The sequence below is a fragment of the Furipterus horrens genome, unplaced genomic scaffold, assembly GCF_987537825.1.
Source record: "Furipterus horrens unplaced genomic scaffold, mFurHor1.1.pri manual_scaffold_4, whole genome shotgun sequence".
Taxonomy (NCBI): Eukaryota; Metazoa; Chordata; class Mammalia; order Chiroptera; family Furipteridae; genus Furipterus; species Furipterus horrens.
Genome location: NW_028327174.1, coordinates 198,601,254 through 198,624,764, shown reverse-complemented (window position 1 = coordinate 198,624,764; position 23,511 = coordinate 198,601,254). Strand labels below are relative to the sequence as shown.

Below are 23,511 nucleotides of genomic sequence, written 5' to 3'. Positions count from 1 at the left end.
CAGTTTTGATTCTTCTATTTGGCTTTAGAATCTAAGCCACCCTGGCCTGATGGGAACCCTGAGGGCAGGCTTGGGAGAGACGTAGAAAGCAGGGAAGATTCTGGAAGGTGGCATGTTTGAGTTGAGTCTTGGAGGACAGGATAGATTTTGGCCATCAGAATGGGGGTACAGACAGGTAGGGGAAGTGGCTTAGTGCAGACAGTTGCCTGCCCTTGGAGGGTTGCTGGGGACTATAGGGAGCCCTGCCTGGTATAGCCTTGAGTGCCTGGCATTGGAACCAGGGAGTGACAGCCCTTTCTCATCAACGCTTAGTGGCTGGACTTTAGAAAGAGGATTTTACCTCTGCTGCTCTGAGTAAGAAGAGCAACAAACACTTCCTGGGTGCTTACCCTGTGCCCCGCTCAGGGGGCACTGTGGCTGTGGATGGATGAGCCCGTGGGACGTCAAGCAGAGACGGTGGATAGATTCCACGGTCTGGGGTCTCTCACTGTGCTAGGCAGTGAGGGTGGGTGTGGGTTCTCATTCAACTGGGGGAGTCTACGACTCACCAGGCGGCCATCCTTAGGTGTCCTGCTCGCCGCTCAGCCCAGAACGTGGCCCCAGGCTCTCACGTGACCTGTGTGGTTGCTGAAGGGGTGTGAGGCACAGGCTGGGCTTCCCCTCTGCCTGTCTGTGTCGTGACCTCAGCTCTCTGCTCCCCCGTCTATAAAGCAGGGCTGGCTGTAGCCACTGCTGAGAGTATTGGGAGCTTTATGAGGGACACCCCACGCCTGGTGCAGAGAGGAACGGTCAGGAGAGAGTTGCTGCCCTGGGGGTGCAGGGCCCCTGCCAAGGTCACGGCTTCCCTCCTGAAGGAGCCCAGGCGTCCTAGGCTCTGGTGACAGGGTGGTGTTGGGCTGGGCCTCCCAGCAGTGAGCCCGACCTGCCCCTCAGACCCGCAGTGGCCCCCACCTGCTGGCGTCTGCCAAAGGTGGGTCTTCAGTGTCTGGAGCCTGAGCTTTCAACTTTGAGCTTCCTCAGAGGTGTTGTTGTTACATAAACAAATGATCAATGAAACATGAGAAAGTAAAGATAAGTAATAGGAAGAAGGTGAAAATTGCCAATAGTCCTACCACACAGAACGAATGACTTCCCGGCCTTTTCCTGGTGCGTCATCCACAGCGTGTGGGTTGTGGCATCGGCGTGCGCGGCAGCCCCTCTGACCCCCTCCACGCTGTGCTGAATGTCTGCAGGGTATCCCATCAGGTCCTAACAGTCTGCGTTTCAACTTGCTCCGCCAAACCCCTCTTGCTGGGCACTTGGGTTGTTGTTGGGTTTCACTGCTGTGAACAGTGCCCTGTTGGACAGCGGCCATCATTTCCGTGGGGATTAGTCCATCGATTCTACTCTCGAGAGCTTGTTCAGTGCCAGCCTGTGTGTGGGGCTCTGTGTGCCTGATGGGAAGGCAGCCATTGTCCTCACCCTCCCGAGAATCCCTTTCTGGGAGGACAGGCCCAGCGCGGAACCCCAGCCCAGGTGGGGGGCGGGTAAGGGCGTCTTGGGAGCCCAGGGAGGAGCAGTAACTCAGATCTGGAGGGCAGGGGAGACTTGTTGGAGGATGGGGTGTCTGGGCAGGACCTAAGGATGAAGGAGGAGGACGGGGTTTTGCGCAGAGGGGCAGCTCTGCACAGGCCTGAAGCCGAGGGAGCGTGAGTATTTGGGGAACCAGAAGGTCCCAGAAACACGTGGTTTTGCCATGGTTCTTGCTGGCCGTGGCAGCAGCTTCCCCATGTGCACAACGCTTCGGGAGTTGTTTTTCAAAGTGCTGAGCCATCTGCCCCTCTGTGGGGCTGGAGTCTCCTTTTCGTGGGGCACACAGAAGCAGGGTGACGTGCCTGCCCCTGGTGAGAGTCCAGCAGCCCCAAGCCTCTCGGTGTGGTGTCCTTCCCCCACCACTTGTGCCCAGAGAGGGCCACACCTCTGTGCAGGGCCTGCTCAGCTCCGATTTCTAGGCCTCTTGCAGGTGCTGTATCATTTGACAGAATCTGCTGGCAGAGGAAACTGAGGATGTGAGCTTAGGTGACAGCTTGGTTTGTGTGATGGGGTGGTGACCTTTTCTGCTGCTGATGTGCAATGTTGAGCTGGCCTGGCCAACTCCAGACCTGGCCCCAACTGTATAGGAAGCACCCTACTGGGATTGGAGAATCCTTGGCTTACATTGCCCCTGGGTGTGGGGAAGGGTCTGTCCCCAAGTCTGAGCTGGCCTTTCTGAAAACCCCCTCCGCTCTGTGACTTAAGATGACTAGGAGACTGACTCGAGGTGCTCTGGCGTGATCTTGCGGTCAGGGACGCATATTTATATGCTAGGTGCTGTGCTCCATGCTGGGGACGTATCATGAACGGGACAGACAGGGTCCTTGCCCTCACTGGGGAAATAGATACTAAACAGTTAATTATTAAAGTGAAGTTGTGCAGATGACTAACTGGTGATTCTGACCTGAATGGGGTTGGGGGTGGCGGTGACTGGGAGGGACGGTCCTTTCAGTACCCCAGGTCGACAGGTGGAACTTGGAGCAATTTGATCAAGCCTGACCAGCGGGCTCCTCAGGGCCTGTCCATATGGTCCTGTGTTGGGGAGGGAATCCCATCCTGTGTCAGTCGGAGGGTGCCAGGGCCTTGAGGGTCCAGTGCAATGGAGTCCAGCCCCTTCACTGGACAGACGAGGGGAAGGAGAGCCAGGAAGTGTGAGGGACTTGCCCAAGGTCACCCGGTGGCAGTCAATGCCCCGATTCGGGGCCCAATGCTCTTGACCCTGCATCGCTGCTTGGAGTCTGTACCTGGAATCCGCATTGCTTCCGGGGAGATGATGAGCCAGTCTTCACTCACCTGCAAGGGACACCACCCCACCCCCCAGAAGCGGACCCAGAACTTGGGCCTGTTGGCTAAGAGCAGTTCCCACGGAGCGCAGATAGGGGCTATGCAGGCACCTGGAACAAGGAATGTGAGGCTGGCAGGGCCTCCAAGGGGATTTTTCTGGTGCCTTCCCCCACCTTCTGGCTCCCTCTGGAGCCTGAGGAGACCTGCAGCTGGTGACCCAAGGGTGGGGCAGGGCCTTCATCCTCTGGTGGCTCAGAGGGCAGCTGCTGGAGTCTTGTTATTTGAATAAGCTTTTCATCTATCTGCATAAGGCCTCGCCATGCTCAGGGTCCCTGACATTCTGGCCCCAGATTGGGTTTCCTCTGGCCCAGCAGCAAACACATAGTGAATTTTCATATTGCCTCATCTTCCCCCCCACCCTTGGCCTCCCCCTCCCTGGCTTTGAGAAGGCAGCACCCCCCCCCCCCCACTTGCCCACAGGCCATGCACGTGCGTGCAACCTGGACTTGGTGAAAAGGCTGTTGGCATCAGAGGGCACTCGGCTAATGAAATGCAGGGAGTTGTACCTTTGTTTAGCCTCCTCCGTTAGGGTTGGGCCACAGAAACTGGCCCTTATTAGTCATTGGTTCGTATTAGAACAGCAGCTGGCATTTATTGGGTTCTGACCAACGGGCGGAGTGCCACGCACTTCTCACACAGTGTCTTATTTAGTCCTCACAGCAGCTCTGAGGTGTGTGCTAGTTTTCTCCCCATTTTACAGATGAAGAAACTGAGGCTTAGGAAGTCATGGTCAGTAGCAGAGCCAGGTCTGCTGGTCCCAACGTTTGTGTTTTTACTGCTAACCTCGCTCCTGGGACAGAATCTCCTCTGCAGCCTCCTTGCCAACTGGCCGACCAGCTCGTGTTTGCACACCTCCAGTGATGGGGAGCTCTCTACCTCCAGGGGCCACCCGGTCCACACGGCATCTTGGATAGAAACCCCTCCCTGGAGTTTTATCTGTTTTTGGAGCACGGGCTCCAGTTTGGCTCTGGCATGCTATTGCTGGGCTTTCCCAGCATCTGTTTTCCCAGGGAATTATCCAACTCTTTCGTCTGTGGAGAAGAGCTAAGTCCTCCCTTTTTTCCCTTAGCATCTCCTATCTGGTACTCCGCCCTTTACAGAATCATTCATCATGCACCGAGCAAGGTTGGTTTTGAAACCCTAGGGGATTTTCATCGATCTGGATGTCTTAGTCAATTCAGTAAGACAAGGGGGTGGGGTATAAATATAAGACACCAGGACAGCAAGGCACATGTGGTCCTGCCCTCCTGAAGTTCAAAGTACTTTCATCTATGGCCTCTCCCTTAGCCCTGTGTGCCTGTGGGCAGCAAAGGCATGTGGTTTGCTGGGTGTTTGTTTTCACAATCTTTACTGGCATTTCTCTCTCCGTCTTCCCTTTCTGCTTAGTTAACATTTGGGGGCCCAGAGAGATTGAACAGCACGTAGCTGCTGTTCTGGTTCTTCTTTGCTGGTCCCCATTAATTGGCATGAAACACACCACAGAAAACTGCCATTAGCACAGACCAGCTGCCTCTGTGCCCAGCAAACACTATGAGGGAGAAGCTCGTGCCCAGAGAACACCAAGAAGGCTCAGAGGTGAGGCTGCTGAAGCAGCTCTGTGTCTGTCTGGCTCCCCAGCCAGGACTCTCTCTGGGGGCAGGAGGACGGGGCAGTTGAACAGCGGTGCACAGTGCGAGGTGGCTGGTCCTCCTGTGGTATCTTGAAGCCCTGGCGTGCTCCAGCAGCCTTTGACCTACCCTTTGGTCCTTTCTTCATGGCTTGGGGTGTGGCCTTGACCATGTCAGGGCACAGTGCAGGATGCCAGCCTCGGGAACCAACCTGAGACGTGCTCCGGGGCAGGCACAGTGCTGGTTCCAGGGGAGGTGTGGGTAGGCCGGTCCTGCCCTGGGTGGGGGACACTGCAGGGGGCCCTTGGCATCCCTTCTCCACCCTGCCCAGCCTGGGTCTGTGCTCCCAGAGAGCAGGGATGCCTGGGTTCTAGGCTTCAGAACAAGCTGCCAACTGTAGGCTGTGGGCATGGGGCTGCTGCCAGGCGGGGAGGGAGGGGCCGCAGGGGATGAGAGGGCTTTTGTTTCCCTCTGTTCACGTCCAGATGGGAATTGACTTCCTCCCTCCAAGGTGTAAGGGAAAGGGCAGTAGCTGATGGCTGCGTCTTCAGTCCGCCTTGTTTTGGCATTTCTCTGGGCCTGTGCTCCAGCCGGCCCTCCCTCCTCAGGCCCTCCTGCCTCAGAGCCCCTCTTCCCAGCAGGCCTGGGTCTCTGAGTGTGGTTCAATGTTTGCTCACTGAGAAGGGCTTTAAAGGAAGCTTTGTGAGAAATCCGGGCCGGCTCTTCCGGGCCTGCTGCCTTGCCCCAAAGCTGCCTTCACGATGGGGAGGCCCAGCCAACCTCTGCCCCAAGTCTCCCTCCCAGGCCTGCGCGGCCCACACACAGCTCCTCTGTGGCCATTCTGGCCTCTGAAACCGGGTGGGCGTCCACCAGGTGCTGTTCACTTAGCACGTGATTAGCGAGCACCCACCTGGGCCAGGCAGGAGCTGGGTGCTGGGAAGATGGCAGAATGAGGTCCCTGTCTGTGGGGAGCCTGGCCGAAGGGGTCACAGTAATTGCATCTGCAGAGAGTGCCAAGGAGAAGTGGGGACCGCGGCAGCGGAGGCTGTGGGGACAGGACTCGGGAGGAGGGGGGTCCTGAGGAGGCGATGTTTGAGCCAGGGGAGGAAGACGTGATGTTTGAGCCTGACCAGATGGAGGGGGCGGGCTCTGGGGGAGCATTCCAGGCCAGAGACCTCAAGACGAGAGCCCGATTTCCTCTCTGGGTGCTGAGTTCCCACTGAATTTCTCTCCATGCCGTGCTCACGAGGAGCTGTAGGGCTATGGGAGCTCGGCTGCTCCTTCCTCATCCCCCAGCCTCAGTTTCCCCATATGTCCAATGGAGAGCTTGGACTTGGTCTCAGAGGGCCCTTCTCCAGTCCAGTGGCCTGTTGTCAGACCCAGACGCTGCCTGTTGAGTGAGGAATATCCCAGCGGAGTCACCGACACTCGTGAGTTCCCCCTGTGAACTGCGCAGGCGCTGGGGCAGAGTGGCGCACGGCGGTGGGCTTGGCTTCCCGTCCCCATGTGGTTCTTCCCTAGGGATGTCCCTTCACCTCGCTGAGCCTCAGGTTCCTCGTCTGTAAAAAGGCTTTAACACTACATCTGGGTGACGGTTAACTGGAGTCATGTGGACTGTAATAGTTAACACAGGGAGCTGCCTCTGTGCCTGGCACTGGGCTAAGTGTTACATACATGAGCTCATGCCCCAGTTATTATAATTGTATGCAAATGGCGGCTGCCAAACATCGTGATGGAAGAGAAGATGTTTGGGTGAGGCCTGGAAATCTGGCTAAGATGTAGAAGTGTGGGAAAGACGGGGAAGGGAGTTCCAGCTCGGGGCACAGCCGAGGAGCGCGCAGGGAGGCGGGAAGTACCTGAGTCGGGAGGAAGCGGGCAGGCGGGGCGTGGGAAGGGAAGTGCGATTGAGATCTTGGTGGATCCTGGACCTGATTCAGCGTAACATGTTCTGGGGCTGCAGGTTGCCAGGCCCCGGGATGGGTGCTGAGAATTCGGTGATAAGTGAGCCCACGGTCTCCCGGGGGTGCTGGGGGCGGCGGGGGCCTTCACAATGTGCTGCTGTCCCCACAGCCCTGGAGCCTGCGTTCAGGCCCTGGCTTGGAGGGTTCCCCTTCCCTTGACAGCTGGCTGACCCGGGATGCGTCACTGGGGCTCACAGCCTCTTGTTTCCTCAACGGGGGTGAGGCCCGTACCCACCTCCTGGGGCGGTTGCCAGGGCCCAGTGTGAAAATTTGGTCGATGCCCTGCCGAGTGCTAGCCCGTGTGGGGAGTGCTGGGTGTCACCAGGCTGCAGGGCCTTTCCGGCTGTGTGGCATGAGCTGGGCTCCTGAACCGGCCCCTGCTTTCGTTTCCTCCTCTGTCCACCGGGAAAATGGTGAAAGCTCCCTCCTCCTGGCCATTGTGATTTCCCCACAAAGTCCCTTGCACAGGGCTGGCACTCAGTCAGATGGCTGTCATTGTCAGGCCTTTGATGTGCTGCGGGCTGCTGTATTTATGGCAAGAGGTTTTTCCTGGTTAGTACCTGGCCCCGGGGAAGGGGCGACCCAGCAGAGGGGCCCTTCAGGGCACCTGAGGCCTGCAGGGAGGGAAACCTCGTGGGTGGCAGGCGCCTTCCGAGGAAAAGGGACAGCATTGTGCACATTCTGTCACCCCTGGGACGCAGCCCCAGCCCCAGGGCTGGGCTCAGGCCTCCCTTTCTGCAGTGAGAAATCTCTGGGGTGTGTGTGGGGAGGCCGGTTGCTCAATGGGGGTGGTGTCGCCCTGCGGGGGGCGGCCCTGGCTCCAGATCGCCGCCTCTGGCCTCCTGCTCTGGGCTTTCTTCCCATTCCTGCTGTGTGCCAGGCCTTGTCCCGAGGCGGTGGGTGCTGCCAGGGGGCGTTAGGCAGGCAACGGGGTGGAGGGTGTGAGTGTGTGTGGTGGGGAGCATCCACCAGCCTGGGGGAAGGGAGGGTGCGGCGGGGAGCTCAGGGGGGAGCTCAGTGGAGGAGAGGGGAGTGTTCCTGACCTGCAGAGCAGCCTGTGCAGGACCCGATGGCAAGGAGGGGCACTCAGGGCCCTGAGCCATACTGAGGAGCCATAGGCAGTGGGGCAGGGGAGATTCACGGGGGAGGGTCAGAGGGAAGGGGGTAGAAATTTGGAGGCTGTAGCCAGCATAACATGAGAGTGGCCTGTCTGTGGGGCAGTGACTATTGGTGTAGTCAGGGCTGAGCTGTACTGGCCCCTAGCTGGGAAGCCCCCTTTGCCCTTCTGCCCGGTGCTGGGGAGCAGGGCATGGAGGACTGGGAATTCTCTTGCGCCCGAAAGTGGGGTTCCAGGTACTTGCCGTTGCCCTACAGGTGCTCTGAGTAGCCCCCTTCTTCAGGTCATACTCATGGGGTGACCCTGGATCAGCCCTTGCTGTCCCTGGAGGGTAGTCCCCTTCTGGACAAGGACGGGTCTTGGTCGAGGGGCCCTGCCCCATCCTGGATTTGGCTCTGCAGAGTTCCAGCTGCTAGTTCAGTCCCTTCTCATAGCGGGCTGCCCACCCCCTTCCCTGGCTGGCTGATGAAACCTGTCATTACCCCCTCCGCCTGGTCCCCCCTGATTACCTGATTACGGGTCCCGAGCAGGAGCTGTGTCAGCCTTTCTGACAGCGACCACCCGCAGGGCAGTGCTGCGTGGCACCCCCGCCCCCAGAGGCCGTCAGTCTGGAAGATGAGGGTGAGATGGATGTGCCCCAACTTCGGTTCCCTGCTAGACTCAGACTCTTTCTGTCGGGTCCTAGAGAAGCCACTTACCCTCTCTGAGTCTCACTGTCCTCTGTGAAGTGGGGACAGTGCTGAAATAAGCGTGTAAACGTGCAGCACCTGACTGGGTGCAGAGGAGGCGTGGGCCTAACTGCTGTGGCTACTACGTATTAATAGACATAACAGGGGTGGCCAAGTAGGACCCCCGGGGCTGGGCACTGGGCCGCGCATGCTGACTGCTGTGACCCTAGGAGAGCGGGCACACCTCTCTGGACCTCGGGCTTTCCCTGCTCCACCACACGGGGAAATGGAGTCCCTGCCCCACTGTCTCTGCTGTTCCTTCGGCTCTGGGGTGGATGGCTCTGCCGTGGGCGGGGTGGTGGCCTGGGCTGTCTCCCCCACGGTCCCACCCTGGCCCTGCTCCCCAGCGCTTGGGGAACTAGGCAGACAGGTTCTGGGCCTGCTGCCCCCGCCCCCCCTCTCCCCGCTACAGGGCACTGCCTTCCCGGTTTCAGTCGGCAAATCTCTCAGCCCTGAAACCAGGCCGGGCCTGGTGGTGAGGCGTGTCCCTGGAGCCCACTGGAGGGACCGGGTGAGCCAGGAACAGGTCTGGCACAGTGCCCTCAGCTCAGGCCAAGTCAGGGCTGGGACAAGTGTGAAGCCCCCTGGGTTGGCACAAGGCTGACATGGTTACGGCTGGAGATCTTCCTCTTCCTCAGTCCTGGCACCCCACTGTCAGCGTGGAGGGGGGGCCCGGGCCTGGGCCCAGATCCTGCCGCTTCCCAGCTGAGGGAGGTCTCAGTTCCCTGGGTCTGCACATTCCTCCAGGACGACAGCGCCTGTCCTGGGGTTGACTCGAGGATTTCGAGGGGTGCTCCAGATAAAAGATTTAGCTCAGGTGTGCCGTGTGCTAGGCTTTGGGAGAGCCACGAGGAAGCAAACCAACTCCTGAGCTTGGCATTCCATGCGCCCCAGGGCATCACCTTTCTAGGTCCATTCTCCGAGGACCCTACACTCCTTCCTCCCGTTCTCAGCTCAGCAAGTACTTTATGCTCCCTGAGCCCCAGTTCCCTGTTGTGAACAGTGGGCTCAGTACCTGTCTGCTGCCCACCCGGACTCTCCAGGGAACTTCAGGCCACTCTGGGGCCTCCCCAGGTCTTGCCCAGCCTCCACTAACTGAACACAGGAAGTAGCGTGATCCTTAACGCTGACAGTTTGGAAAATCAGAGATTAATATCCTTCCGGCTGCTTTGGCTGCTGTTGATCTGGTCCCGGAGATGGGGGTTGGGGTGGGGGCTACTCGGCCTCTGTCTCAGGGGCTTCTCCCTGGGTCAGAAGAACTTTGGACAAGAGGCTCTTTATAGGAGACCCCATTAGTGATGTGTCTTCTCGTCAGGGTCAAGCGCTTTATTCTCCTTAGCTCACGGATCTTATAACCCAGTCAGGCACCTACGGTTATTCCATCCGGCAGAGATGGAAACGGAGTCTCAGAGAGGGAAGTGCCCTGGTCACAGCCACTCAGCTAGTAGGTGGCAGAGCTGGGACGTGAACCCAGAGCTGGTGCGCCCAGAGGAGATGGTGCTGAATCCTGCATCCCCCCCACTGCCCCCCTATTCTTCTGTTCAGCCTGGTGTTGGGGGGTGCTGTGGTCATCTCCCACTCAGCTGACTCACCAGCAGCTCCAAGGAGGTGCTGAGGCCAGCATCCTGGTCATCTCCCAGGGCCAGGACAGTACTGATTAGATTGTCATTGAGATTTTTAGATCAGCTGAGCCAACAGCGACCCACCCCCCATTTTATAAGGAGAACAACTGAGGCCCAGAGGAGACGGACAAGTAAGGTTCTGGTAGGTGTGAAGGTTCCCTGCCCGCTCTGACCCGATGGGGGGATGGAGTCCTGGCTCTTCACAGGGCAGCCAACAGTGTGACTGTGGGAAAGCCACTTTGCCTCTCTTGAGCCTCAGTTTCCTCATCTGTAAAATGGGGACAGTAAAGTCTGCTTTACCTGTCTCTTGGGACCAGGCAAAGACCCAGCAGGAAAGTGGAAGGTAGGGCTTTGAAAACTCCATTGTGCGGCAGCGTGAGTGGCTGGAGGAGGAAGGGGCTTTGGTGTGAGATGAGGTTTGACACCCCCCTCCTTCCCTGCTAGGCTGTGTGCCTTTGAGTAAGGCGCTGGGCCTCCCTGAGCCTCAGTTTCCTTAACTGTAAAGTGGGCGTAACAACATCTGTTCGCATTTGCCGTTGAAGAAGCACATGTTCTCAGAGGCTGTATCACCCCTGGTAAACTATGGGAGCTCTGGGCGCAGAGTTAGGAGGACTGACTGGTGAGGAGGACCCTCTGAGCCACCCCTGATGGTCCCAAAGGGGACAGGCTTTGGAGACACGGTTCCAGGCATCTGGGGGCAGACTCATCCTCAGATCCAGGGATTTAAGATACAAGATCCCTTTCTTTCTCAATCGGTTCACTGAAAGGCTTGACTCGGGCCCGCTCCCAGAGTTCACGGGCTGCCCTCGTGGGCTGATGTGGGCATCGGGACCCCCGCTGGCGGGCCCTTCCTGTGACAGCCCACGGAACAGCACTAGGTTTTTGCTGATTGACAGAGCCATGAAGCTTTGTGAGTCTTGGTTCATGTGCCTGTAAAAGAGTGGGTGGGCTTGATTCGCCGTATTCGTTTCTGGAGCCGTTTGAAGAACCTGAGTGTGTGTGTGTATTGGGCCCTCCTGACTCTGTGGGGCCCCAGCGGGCAGCGGTTGGCCCCGGGCACTGGCAGAGGCAGATGCTTATGCAGGGGGCCTCACCGCGGTCGATGGGAACCCCAGTTCCGGGTGCCCCTTGCACCACCCCGGCCTGCCTCTCCCACCCCCTCGCCTTTGCCGGCGCCGTCCCTTCCTTCTCCTGGGCTCTCCCTTGTCTGATCTCTGTTTGTTGAAGGCTTACACACACTTATCATTTTGTGATTATTTTCCTGATTCTTTTTATAGAAAGCCTTTTTATTTTGGATTTTTCCAATGTTAAACTTATACCTGCTAGTAAAACTGTCATTGTTGTTGTAGGCTGAGCGCCGTTATGACTAACAGCAGTGTTCCTGCAGGACTGACCTGAGCACCCCACGAGCCGTCCTTGGCCCGCAGGCACTGTGGGTGGGTTCGGTGATGCCCGTTTCGCGGATGAGGAGCCTGAGGCTCTGAGAGAGCTAGGCGGCTGCGGGGCCGGGGTCTGGCAGAGCTGGGACTCCGGCGCCCACCCCGTGCTCCCCGGGAAGGGAGCCGGGCGCTGGAGGCAGGCTCTCTCAGCCCCACTGCCTTCTTCAGCAGGACCCGGGGCTGAGTCTGTGCAAGGGCGGAGGGAGGAGGGGGCAGCACACGTGGAAGGCAGGCGAGGCCGGCGCCCGCGCTCAGAGGGCTCTGCCCCGGCAGCTCCTGGCAGCAACCGGATCCCTACAACTAGCCTGCGCCTCCCAGTTCCTGTGCCCAGAACCCCCGGGGTTGGCCCTGCTTCTGGTGATGAGGCCACAGCGTGCTTCTGTTCTGCCCTCTGGGCCGGGGCTGGGCGCGCATAGAGCCCAGTGGACAGTGGTCAGAGCCAGGATCAGGAGGGAGTCAGCAGGCTGCGGCCTGAATGCTGAGTGCCTGTCGGCTGCGAGGCCTCAGGTGAGGCCTTCACCCTGTCCCCTTCCTGGTTAGGAGCCTTGGTCTTGGAGATCCCAAATCTGTGGTGCTTGGTGTCTCCAGAAGCCATGGAAAGAAGGAAGACGCGCTGGTGTGGGCAGGAGTGGAGGAGAGAGGGGTTGTCTGAGGGCTCGGGAACACCCCCAGGCCCCCAGGCAGGGACAGACAGTGGGAATTCAAGCTGTGAAAGCCCCATGGCTGCCCCGGGAGATGGCCCCTGTAGGGAGGCAGGAAGGGAAAGTCGGGTGCTGAGTAGCGTTTCTGGCCGGAGAGGGAGACCCTGTTCAGGGCTTCCCCCTGCCAGCTCTTTGTCATTGAAGGGGGCCGGACCCCTCCCACTCCTGCCTCGCCAAGGTCCCCAGTCCTCATCCTCTGCCTTCCTGTGGTACTTCCTGTGGTATCAAGCTTGTGGCAGTTCCTCCCAAGCTGCTGAGGACATTTCTCAAGAATTCGCTTGGGGCTACCTCTGCCAAGAAGCCACCACGGCCTCCTTCCCCACAGGCTTCCCTTTCCAGCTCTCCCTTTGCTGCCCAGCTCACTGGCAGCACCACCTCCTTAACCTTAACCCCTTGAGGAATGCCATCGCCGCCCCCCTGCCCCCTAGCCTTTCCAGTGCTGTGGGGCATGGTGCAGAGCAGGCCCTCAGCAACCATTAGGTGAATGGACCCCCCTTCCTCAGCACCTGGCTGTGCCAGGACACAGGTGAGCTAAGGGGAGCCTGTGGTGATCAAAAGGAGGCCAGGCCCACCTACCTGGCGTTTGCAGTCAATCCCAACTGATATGAGCATCCTAATCTATCTGGGTCTCGAGCTGGGAGAGCAAGGCTGGGCAGTGAGAGACCGCACGCTCTTCACTCTGTGATGGTTCTGGAATTTTAGGTAGAGAAGTGTTTATCTAAAAGCACATCAGATCTGTGCAGTTCTTGAGCTTGGATACAGGCCTGTAGTTGCAGTTGGGTGGGATGGGAGCCAGAGCTGTTGCAGTCTGTTTGGGGGTGCAGGGGACAGGGGGGGCTGCCTCCTCTTGTCCCGCTGCAGTGAGTGATGCCCCCCCACCAAGTTTCTGTTCGTACCCTGTCCTCTCTCTGCCTTCTGCCTCATGACTTCTCCCCCAGTCCTTGCCCTTTACCCCGGCCCCTGGCCCCACACTCTTACTTGAATGACGTGAGAAGTCTAGAATGAATTCCATCCGGCCCGCCCCGGCCCCTCACAGCCCGCATGTTTCAGGGCTGTCCGCCTCATATTTGCCTTCTGGCTCTGTCTGGGTCACCTCATTCTGGTTGTCACTTCCTGGGTCTCCACTGGCTTCCTTTGCAACCCACAGCCTCGCCCAGCATGGCCCTCCAGGACACCGGTTGCTCCATGGGATGATGCCTGGGTGGGCCTTCACTTGGCTGGACTTGTCCCCCCTGTCCTTTTCCCTTGTGCAGCCTTCGAAACCCTGGCTGGATGCGGTGTCTGGCCTTTGCTGATGCTGCCGCTGAGTCCCTGGTTCAGTTTCCTAGTTTCCTCCTGGAACCGGCTCCCTGAGGGTCAGGGCAGATTCCAGCCCTTCTTGAAATAAAGCTCTGTCTGAGGCTGGGTACGCCAGGGTTGGGCCAGGCCTCCCAGAGCCATGGCTGAAGGACCCCTGAGATTGGAATGTCCAGGCCTCCCCATCTTGCATGCTGGGAGAGAGCCCGTTGGGAGTTAGGCTGCTTGGGACAAAACCCCCAACTGAGATTGTGTGGGCTGATGATGGAGAACCAGGCTCTCCTGTTCTGGGACCATGAGCCCCCTCATCCCTAAAATGGGAAAACAGTAGTCCTCCCTGACTCCTTAGGGTTTTCTGGAAGATTCTTTGGGATCACGCATGTAAAACTTGCCCACCTCTGGCTCGGGTTAATAATCAGTGGTAACTATTACAATGACGATCACATGATTTAGCAACATTATTGTCATCTAGGATCCTATCTTCTCTATTTGGCCCCCACTCATTATTCTGTCTCTCTCAGCCCCCCACCTCCCAACCCCGCATCCTGTCTCATCATTTTCCAAAACAAGCCCCATGGTCTTTGAGAGAGTTCTGGTTGTTTATGGTTTTTAAAAAATAGGCATTCACAGCAAATTCCTCATTTGTTCTCCTGTCCTCTGCCCTGAACAGGATCTGGGCAGACATGCCTCATTCCAGGGAAGGGGAGCACAGGCGGGGCCATGCCCGTGGGGAGGGTTCCCTGGGCTGAGGTCCCTCCAGAGGGAGTGCACGGGGTGGCTTGCCTGAGACCCAAGGTGGGGGATGTGGCACATGCTTTTAGCCTCCCTCCCCAGCCACCACCTCCTGGCCAGGCCCCGGACCCCATCCACCTACAGCACCTGCTCGTTGTATAACCTCGTACCAAAGACTTAACCCCTTTGGGTCTCAGTTTCCTTCTCTGTAAAGTGGGGTGGCCCAGCCCGACCTCACAAAGCCTTGAGAGGATTAAGTGAAATGCTGTCCTAACCAGGTACCCTCTGTACCCAGAGACCAGCCATGGGAGGGACAGAGTCACGTCAGCCCCTTCACCTTTGAGAAAGGACCGGGCCTTCGAAACCTGGAATCCAAGACTGTCAAAGGTAGCAGGGCCTGTCCATTGAGTCCAGTCCTCTTGGTGTGCAGGGGGAACCGAGGCCCAGAATGACTGCTGCACAGTGAGCCAGCACACTCCCCTGGCGGGGATGTAGCACCAGGATGTCTCTCCCAAGTAGAAGGCTGCCTTGCCGGGGGGCCTCAGTTTCTTCTTCCGTACATAGGGATGCCCTGGCTGTGCAAACATCGAGTGTCTAATGTGCGCTGGGCCTGCTCTGGAGGCCACAGTTCCTGCCTTCTCTGTTCAGAAACTGAACAGAGTGGAAGAAAGAAGCCAACAGCCAACACAAGCAAAAAGGTTGTTGACTCGGTAGATGAGTCAGTTTGAGAATGTTTATTGTGAGAAGAATCATGCTTGTAAAAGAGTTCAAGTGCAATAAAAGCGAGTAAAGCAGAAAATGGAAGGGACTTTGCACTCCTCGTTCCCACAGCCGGAGGTCCCACCTTCCCAGTCTGGAGGGCGGCCTTCCCGACCTCTTCCCGTGAGTCTCTAGGCATAGATCATGTCCATGAACGGACAGGGATAACTTTCAGTGAGATGGTGTGCAGCATGTGGTTCTGTGACTCGCTCTTCTTTATGTGACAGTGCAGACACCTGCCCTCCGTTGGTGCACATACCTGTAGCCTTCCCCCTGACGTCCTTATCATTGTGCCCGCAGCTGCCGGTCACCCTCCCAAAAGGCTGTCCCGTGTCCAGCCCTCCCAGCCCCAGGGTAAAGTGCCGGTCCCCCCACATGCTGGCCTGACGGGGACAATGGAATCTTGGTTCTGTTCACAGCTGAGTGATGACCACTGAGGCTGAGGTCTTTTCACTCGTCTCTTGGTTCCTGGTCATTTCTCTGGGGTCACGGCCCGTTTCCTTGCGTGGAGGTTCACCCGGGCGTGTGCAGAAGACACACAATTCTGCCCAGAAACGCAATGCTGACGAAAGCAAACGACTTTGCGAGCAGGAATTTGGGGTGTCGTAGATGCCCCCTTCTGGGGGCGGGGTTGCTGCATGGATAAAAGATCACGATGACCTCACATTTCTGTTTGTCCTTCCCTTCCAGAAAAAACCAGAAAGATCTTGACGGAGTTCCTCCATTTTTATGAGGACCAGTATGGTGTCGCCCTGTTCAACAGCATGCGCCACGAGATTGAGGGCACTGGGCCGCCGCAGGCCCAGCTGCTCTGGCGGAAGGTGAGAGGCGCCGGGCCAGGCGCTGGGCGTGGGCGGGTCCTAGTCGGGCTCTGACATCGTCCACACGTGACTTTCTTCTCTGGGCCTCAGTTTCCCGTTGTTGCTGTGATGGTCTCTAAGGGCCCCACCCAGCTTTGAATAGACAGGTGACCTGCTGGTGTTGTCCTGGCCCCCTTATCGCTGCGGGTGACTCCCCCCAGGTCTGCCCCTCCAGTGCTGGGGCTGTGGAGTCTCCCCAGAGGCCTGGGATCAAGACAAGTCCTTTTCTTATTGGCTGTGTGCCCCTGAGCAAATTAGCTCACCTCCTGGAGCCTCAGTTCGCTCCTCTGTAAAACGGGACGAGCACCCGTCCTGCCCAGGACGGCTATGAGGGTTAAAGATTCAAGTCAGCCAGCCGCCTGGAGCCCGGAAGGTGTTGGGTGAGTGCCGGCTGACACCGTCATCGTCGCTGGCCTCGTCCTCATCCCGCTGTTAGGAATAGGATTATGTTGGCCCAGGGTTTGTCCAGTGAGGAGCTGGGGGCAGTGTCACCGGAACCCCGTGTCTGGCAGGGAAGAGCGCGGGGACTCGGGTTCAAATTCTCTCCATTGATTCAACCCTCAAGGCTCAGTCTCCTCATCTGACAAATGGGCCCCTCCTGCCTGGGGCTGTGCTGAGGCCTCAGTGGAAGATAAATGGCGTGTGGCTGGGGCAGAGGAGGTGACTGAGGGGGTGACTCAGGGGGCGCAAGTCCTGATCTGCTGCAGCTCCACCCACGGAGCCTCAGCTTCTCTATCTGGGAAGCGCCATCCAGATAGAGGAGCCGCAGTGGGCCAGGGGAGTCAGAGCAGCTTCGTGGAGGGATCGGGGTTTTCGTGGGGCTTAGGCGTGGGGGCAGACGGCGAGGGGGGTGGGGGACAGGGGAGGTGACAGAGCAGACCCATGGGATTTTTATTTCATTTCATTCTTCTCCCCTCCTCCCCAAAACCAGGGACTGAAAATGTGCCTGTTTACCCGGAGACCAAAGGGGCAGGAGCTGGCGTCACTTGACCTGGCTTTGAGGATTTATTACCCTTTGGTGTCTTCTCAGCCAGAGGAACAGCTGGAGGTGTTTGCTGGGGGTGGGGTGGGGAGGAGGGGGAGTATGTGGGCAGGTGAGTGAGCTGCTGATGATACCTGCAGGCCCCTAGCTGGGGACACGATGACTGTGTCAGGTCAGGTCCCGAAGGCACTCGCAGACACTCCAGGAGACAGACAGTAAGCAGCTGTTTATACAATCAAGTGGGTGCTACTGAGGAGATGACAGCTGAACTCAGACACTGGGGGCCTGGCCTCATTTGGGTGGACCCTGAGGGCTTTCTGGAGGAAGAAGGGTCATTTCAGCCGAGGACCTAATAGGAGGAGGTATATCAGACCAAGGCAATGGTACATGCAGAGGCCCAGAACTGAGTCGTTAGATGGCTTGCCTGGGATGGTGGAGACAGGACTCAAGCCAGGTTCCAGATTCCTAGCCAAGGGCTCTTTCTGCTTTGACCCCCGGCCTACTTGGGGTGTAGGGTAGGTCAGGGTGTGTGCCAGAAGACAGAGGGCAGAGGTGCACAGTGGTGCACACCTGTGTGATATGAAAGGAGGCAGGTGAGCTGTTTCGAATGGGCAAAGCTGGAATTGCCCCCATTTGGAAAGAAATGTCTCAGAGATCCAGGTCCCAATAACCCAAGATAGAAGTGGGGGCTGGCTGATAGAACTGAGCTTTTACTCTGTATGGGAAATGCCTTCAGCGCTTACAAGGGTGCATATTCATTGGAGGAAAACAGAATTAACATATAAGCAAGAAGAGTAAAAAGAAATCATTCACAGTCCCTGACCAGCAGGAATTTTTTGGTCCCACTTTGCCACTCAGGAAACTGGCCATCAGGGTATAAGTCATAATAGTGTGATATCATAATCACAGAAATGATAATATTAATCATCATCATCATGACATCAATCATTGTTTTTATAAGAAGCAAGAATAAAAATAACAACACAATAAAAGCAGTAATAATAAAAACAAAAAATAGCAGGCAGGCACGGCTCTTCCAGCCGGTGCAGTTCCGCTGTCTGAGGAGTTATGAGTATGTCCACAGCACCGCTGTGGACGCAGAGGCTTGACGAGGCCCGGTCGCTTGTCCAGGCTCCCCCGGAGTGGGCAGTGGAGCTGGGACCGGAACCTGGGCTGCTGGAACCGGGGGTCTGCGCGCTGACCATTCCCCACCCCGCCGAAGAGCCCCACCGCTGTATGGAGAGCTTTGCGGAGTCCAAGACATTTTGGCTGGGCTGTCGGTCCTGTTTCATTTCCTGCAGCCCTTCCAATGGAAACAAAACCCGACTCTGCCATTTGAAAGTCTTAAAAATAAAACCCAAATCCGCAACCAACCGCCCATTATGGGCTGCCCAGGATCTGGGGGTGGACTTGGGGGGCAGGGTGCTGAGCCCCGGCCGGGCCTGGGAAGGCCTGCCCTTAGCCACAGCCTCCCACCACGCCGGAGTCGGGGCTGCTCCCCTAAGCAGAGGCTGGGGCCAGCCAGGGGCTCGGCGGGGTGTCGGGAGAGCTCTCTCTGCTCTCTTCCCAGAAGACCTGGGGATTGAGAGGTGGGCTGAGAGTAGGCCCTTGTCTAAATATAGACCACTGGACAGCAGCCCTGTGACTTGGGCAAAGCCACTGCGTGTGGGGGTGGTGGGCTGGTGGTGGGCTAGGGGGAATCATTTTCTTTTCCTGTAAATATTTTTATCTCTGGGTAGGAAGCCGTCTTCAGGGTCCTATTGTTTAAGTACAATGGGCCCTCATTTTCCAAGAGTGTTTTGGTATTTCCCCTTGACGGGGAGCAGGGAGGTTTCTGGGAAGAGGGGCTGCGTGTGAAGAGGCAGGCCTGGGGGCGGCTTGAGAGGGTCCCTTCACACTTGACTGCAGCTGCAGGCAGCCCAGGAGCAGAGCGAGGAAGCGAGGAAGGGTCAGGCACCACTGAAATAATGCCTTCTCCGTTATTACGTATGATACCCGTTCTTCTGCAAAAGGCACCATGTTTGTTGTGGGACAGATAGACGCTGCCGAGAAAGTGAGGGGCCCTGGCCTCCCCGAGCTCCCCCCCCCCCCCCCCAAGGAGTTAGCCTGTTTGTTCCCTCTTGGCCTGCGCCTCCTGTCCTGGGCCAATCCCTCAGGATGCTGGTCAAATGCTGAGCCAGACTGAGGTCCCTTGCATCCCCACCCAGATTCGCGGAGGCCACCCTGTCTGCTGTCAGAGCTGGGGAGGCTCTCTGGAGCCACCTTGGTCAAGTGTTTGTTGCTCTGAGGAGAAACTGAGGCCCAGAGCTAGGAAGAGACTTGCCCAGGCACTGGGGTCTTCACTGGCCTGGTCCATGGCCCTGTCCCCTCTGCTGGAGGGACTGCCCTGCAGAGACAGCCCCAGACCTGTCCTGAGGTAGCCAGGATGGAGTGGGGTCCTTTCTGGGTTCTGAATCGTGGTGCGCGGCCTGAGTTCAGGTCCCGCCATCCCCGGCACCCTGTCCCTGCCTTGAGCCTTACTGTCTGCATTTGTTAAGTGGGTGGGTGCACGGGCGCTGCAGTCCAGGCTGTCGCCTTCTCAGGGGACCCCACTGCCTCCGTCCTCACTCTCCGCCCGCTCCCTCCCCCAGATTCCGCTGGATGAGCGCATCATCTTCTCGGGGAACCTGTTCCAGTACCAGGAGGACAGCAAGAAGTGGAGGAACCGCTTCAGCCTCGTGCCCCACAACTACGGGCTGGTCCTCTACGAGAACAAAGTGGTGAGGCCGCCACCCCATCCGGCTTCGGGGCCTGGCACCGAGCCCCGCACCGGGTCTCCTCCCCTCCCTCGTGCTCCCCTCCCCCAGCTGTCCTCCTTCACAGTAGCTATCACGGCAAGCCCCCTCCTCTGAACTCTGAGACTCCAGACCTCCACCCTGAGCTGCCATCCAGCATCCCCTGCCCCCTGTCTGCAGGGCCAAAGCAGAGCTTGGCACCCTCCCCTCCCCTCCCTCTCCCACCAATCCCCTGCACCTGCTTGCTCACGGTGCCCTCTCTAATAAGGTTCATCCATCCAGGCATCCAGCTCTCTGGTGCCCCCATAACCAACTCCCTAGCTCCTACCCACCCTTTGGGATCTCTCTCAAATCCTTCCAGATCTCTCCATTTCCAGGGCCTCCTTGCTGGCTGGGCCTCCTCCGATCCCTCTCTTCCTTGCTCTTCAACAGCCTATCCTGGGTGGTGGTCTTCTCTTTCCTTCCCGATTACCCCCCTTGCACTTCCCTGCCCTGCAGCAAGAGGCTGTGTCCTGCTCAGTGTCCTTGGGCCCTTGAAGAAGCCCCTCCTGGCTGAGCCACAGACCCAGTTTCTTCTACCTGACATTTCTCCAGAGCAGCCAGAAGGGCAGGCTGGAGCCCCCGTTTCGGGGCAGATCAGTGCTAGAGGAGCAGAGTCAGGAGCAGCCTGTTGCCTCAGGGCGGCGGTTCTCAGATTGACAGAAGGCCACTGGAGTGCCTTGGAAGTCTCCCTAAAAAACAGGTGGCTGGTCTTGCCCCAGTTTGATCCAGGGCTGGAGTGGGGTCAGTAATTTGCATTTCTAACAGGTTCTCGGGTGCTATTGGTGCTGCTGAGGATCCGGGAGCACACTTGGCCAGTAATGAGAACTCCAGAGAGTTCAAGCTACCCTCAAGAAATGTGTTGAGGCCTGACTGGTGTGGCTCAGTGGGTTGGGCGTCTTCCTGAAAACAGACGATGGATTGATTCCCAGTCAGGGCACATGCCTGGGTTGCAGGCCAGGTCCCCAGTTGGGGGCATGCAAGAGGCAACTGAGCGCTCAGCGCACATTGATATTTCTGTGTCGCTTTCTCCCTCCCTTCCCCTCTCTAAAAATATATAAATAAAATCTAAAAAAAAAAAAAAGAAAATAAAAAGAAATATGTTGCATAGTGACACCTAGTGGCGGGGTGCAGCATGGCAGCCCTGCTGTATGAGCTACTGCAGCAGAACCGCTTTTCTCGCCACTGGTGAGAGCACGCAGGGCTCACACTGAACTCTTCCCCACAGGGCACATGTGTGGTGCTCAGAACCCAGGCAGTTGGTAGACAGTTCAGGGTCATGGTCAGAGGCCCTGGGCTCTGGAGGCTGACAGTCCAGGTTCAGGTCCTAGGCCCCTACGTGCCAGCTGTGTGAACTTGTGGCTAATAAGGGCCCCCACCTGCCGGACTGTGTGAACTCTGTGCAGTGAAGAACGCAGTGCCCCAGCACAGTGCCTGGTGTGCCATGCGCACTCGGCCACGGTAGCTGCTGAGAATAGAGGCCGTAGTAACAGCAGTGCTGAAGGTGACAACCTCAGCATGCTTACTGTCCCTGCTGTGCCAGGCGCTGTGCTAATCATTCCATGTGGACTGGCTACTCAGTGAGGTAGGGACCGTTATTAGCCTGGTTTTCTAGGTGCAGAGACTGAAGCATAGGGGGCGGGGGAGCCTAATCCTCAGCATCACACAGATGATACTTGGTGGAGCCAGGATTGGAGCCCTGAGCCCGGGTTCAGGTTATACCATGTTGACTCTAGTTACCGTGTTGGTCAGACTCCTTTTCCTCTTCCCTGTGTCCCTCTTCCTCCCCTCACCCCTCTTATTTCTTCCCCTGCCCTCCCCGCCTTGGGCAGCAATACTGAGTAGGGTCCTGGAGCCAGAGCTGGAGATGGGATTTGGCTGGGTCATTACCTATATCCCCCAGGGACCATCTCTCTTGCCCTCTCCCCAGGCCTACGAGCGGCATGTCCCGCCGCGATCTGTCATCAACAGTGCAGGCTACAAAATCCTCACCTCCCTGGACCAGTACCTGGAGCTGGTTGGCAACTCGTTACCAGGTAAGGGAATACCCATCCCAGGCCCAAATGCCCTTCACAGGCCTGGGGATTTGGCCAGGGGAGAGGGAAGCCCTGCCCTGATCCTGGAGCTCCGGGCTCCACATTTGCAGAAAGACCAGCGTGGCCTAGAGGTGCCAGTAGGTGCCCAGCATCACCTGAGCTCCCAGAGAGGAGGCTTGAGGCCGGGAAGTGAAGCAGGGCTGGACCTGTTTCCTGCTTGCTGAGGCTTCCTGAGGCTTCCTGAGGCTTCCCGTCACAGCTGTGCAACGGGGCCCTCACTCTCTATCCTTCCCCTTCCCCGAGTCCTTGAGAGACTCCTGGGAGGAGATGATCGGGGTGGCCTTGCTTTGTAAACAGCTGAATCAGAACTGCATTTGTGAGGAACAGTCAGGAGCAGCCTGTCCTGTTCTTGGCGTCCTGTCTGGCCCACCTTGTCACAGACTCCCAGGAGACTTACAGGAGCACCTCTGCCTCTCAGATGATCCCAGGGGAACTGAAAAGGAGGAGATGCTGGCCTGGGGGGCAGCATGTGCCCCAAATGGGGCTTGGGACTAAAGCGCCTTGTGTGGCTGAGGGTTTGGTGGCAGTGGGCATTTCTGGATTCCCGTCCACACTCTGGTTTTGTTTTTGCTGTGTCTTTTCGGGCCACACAGCACTCAGAGGACTGACCTCGGAGTAATTTGTGGACCCCATGAGGTCTGTATGTGCCGAGCCCAGCACAAGGACACAGACAGAGCCAGGGCGCAAAGAAGAACCGTCATTGTTTTATTATTAACAACAGTGGCGAGGAGGTCATAGCCCAGGACCACTTATCTCACTGGATCTCAAATATCCATGCAGACAAAATAGAGAGAGAAAAATCCCCTTTTATTTTTTCTATCCCCATCCCCCATGCCCCCCTCCCCCTTGGACATTTAAACCACACTTTGGCCTCCATAGCTAACATTTGAAGGGAAACCCAAGAAGGTAATGCTCAACCTTTGAACCCGAAGGCTCTGACCCTGTGTTATTTGTGCCTTCCACATGGAGTCTAGAACGTTCCCCAAGAGGGAGTGAACGTGGCTGCATTACCAGCTCTTAAGAAATGGGTGTAAACAGATGCCAGGGCCCCTTTAAGCCAGGCTGTGGAGGACACAGCAAGAAAGGATACTGCCTCCGCACTGACTTGCTGGTCACCGAGGACAGGCTGACCCTGTTCGCGCCTGAGCCTGCTGCTCAGATTGGGGCCCTGGGACACTGCAGAGAGCAGCTGCTCAGAGGGGACTGTCTCCACAGGGATCACATCAAAGTCGGGCACTGCCCCCATCCTCAAGTGCCCTACGCAGTTCCCACTCATCCTCTGGCATCCTTATGCACGTCACTACTACTTCTGCATGATGACAGAAGCCGAGCAGGACAAGTGGCAGGCCGTCCTGCAGGACTGTGTTCGGCACTGCAACAATGGTGAGTGCCCTTCAGGCCCGGGCGGTGCGGGCGAGGGGCATCGCCTGGGTTATGTGCTGAATGGCGACACCTACTGGCTGAGTGCGGTGTGGCAACCCTGCTCTATGAGCTGTTCTCTTTTCCGTCTGAATTTGTAAGAAGCCACTGGGAGGCTACCCTTAACCTTCTTCCTTGATGAAAACAATTCTGTGTTGCTCAGAAGAAATTCAGGAAATTGCCCTTAGAGGGTTATGATTGTTGTGCCCTTGGACTGTGCCCTGGGACCCTGGCTCACAGAAATCACAGTCCTGAGTCTGCCACTTTCTAGCACTGTGATCTTAGGAGACCAGCTTACCTCTGGGAGCCTCTGAAAACGGAGATAGAATCCCTCCAAGTCTGAGGGATTTGTGAGGATTACAGTATGAATCCACTCAGTGTAAAAAAATGAGTTTACTATGTAATTTTTTTCCTTTACCACTGACCCTAGGTAGTCTGGGAAGTTTACTTCCTCCCTCAGGGC

General features: G+C 57.5%; 1 protein-coding gene across 3 annotated transcripts in view; it reads left to right on the top strand.

Moving 5' to 3' along the window:
- The window catches only part of NIBAN2 (niban apoptosis regulator 2), a 47,095-nt gene that overhangs the window by 12,866 nt on the left and 10,718 nt on the right, over positions 1-23,511 (top strand). For 2 of the 3 annotated variants that reach the window (XM_090274756.1, XM_090274757.1), the window contains exons 2-5: positions 15,569-15,699; positions 19,351-19,479; positions 21,464-21,569; positions 22,845-23,012. In XM_090274756.1, coding sequence (XP_090130882.1) covers positions 15,569-15,699; positions 19,351-19,479; positions 21,464-21,569; positions 22,845-23,012 — 534 coding nt within the window. Of the gene's footprint in view, positions 1-4,339; positions 4,492-15,568; positions 15,700-19,350; positions 19,480-21,463; positions 21,570-22,844; positions 23,013-23,511 lie in introns of those variants that run through there. The other variant, XM_090274758.1, reaches the window with a different exon arrangement.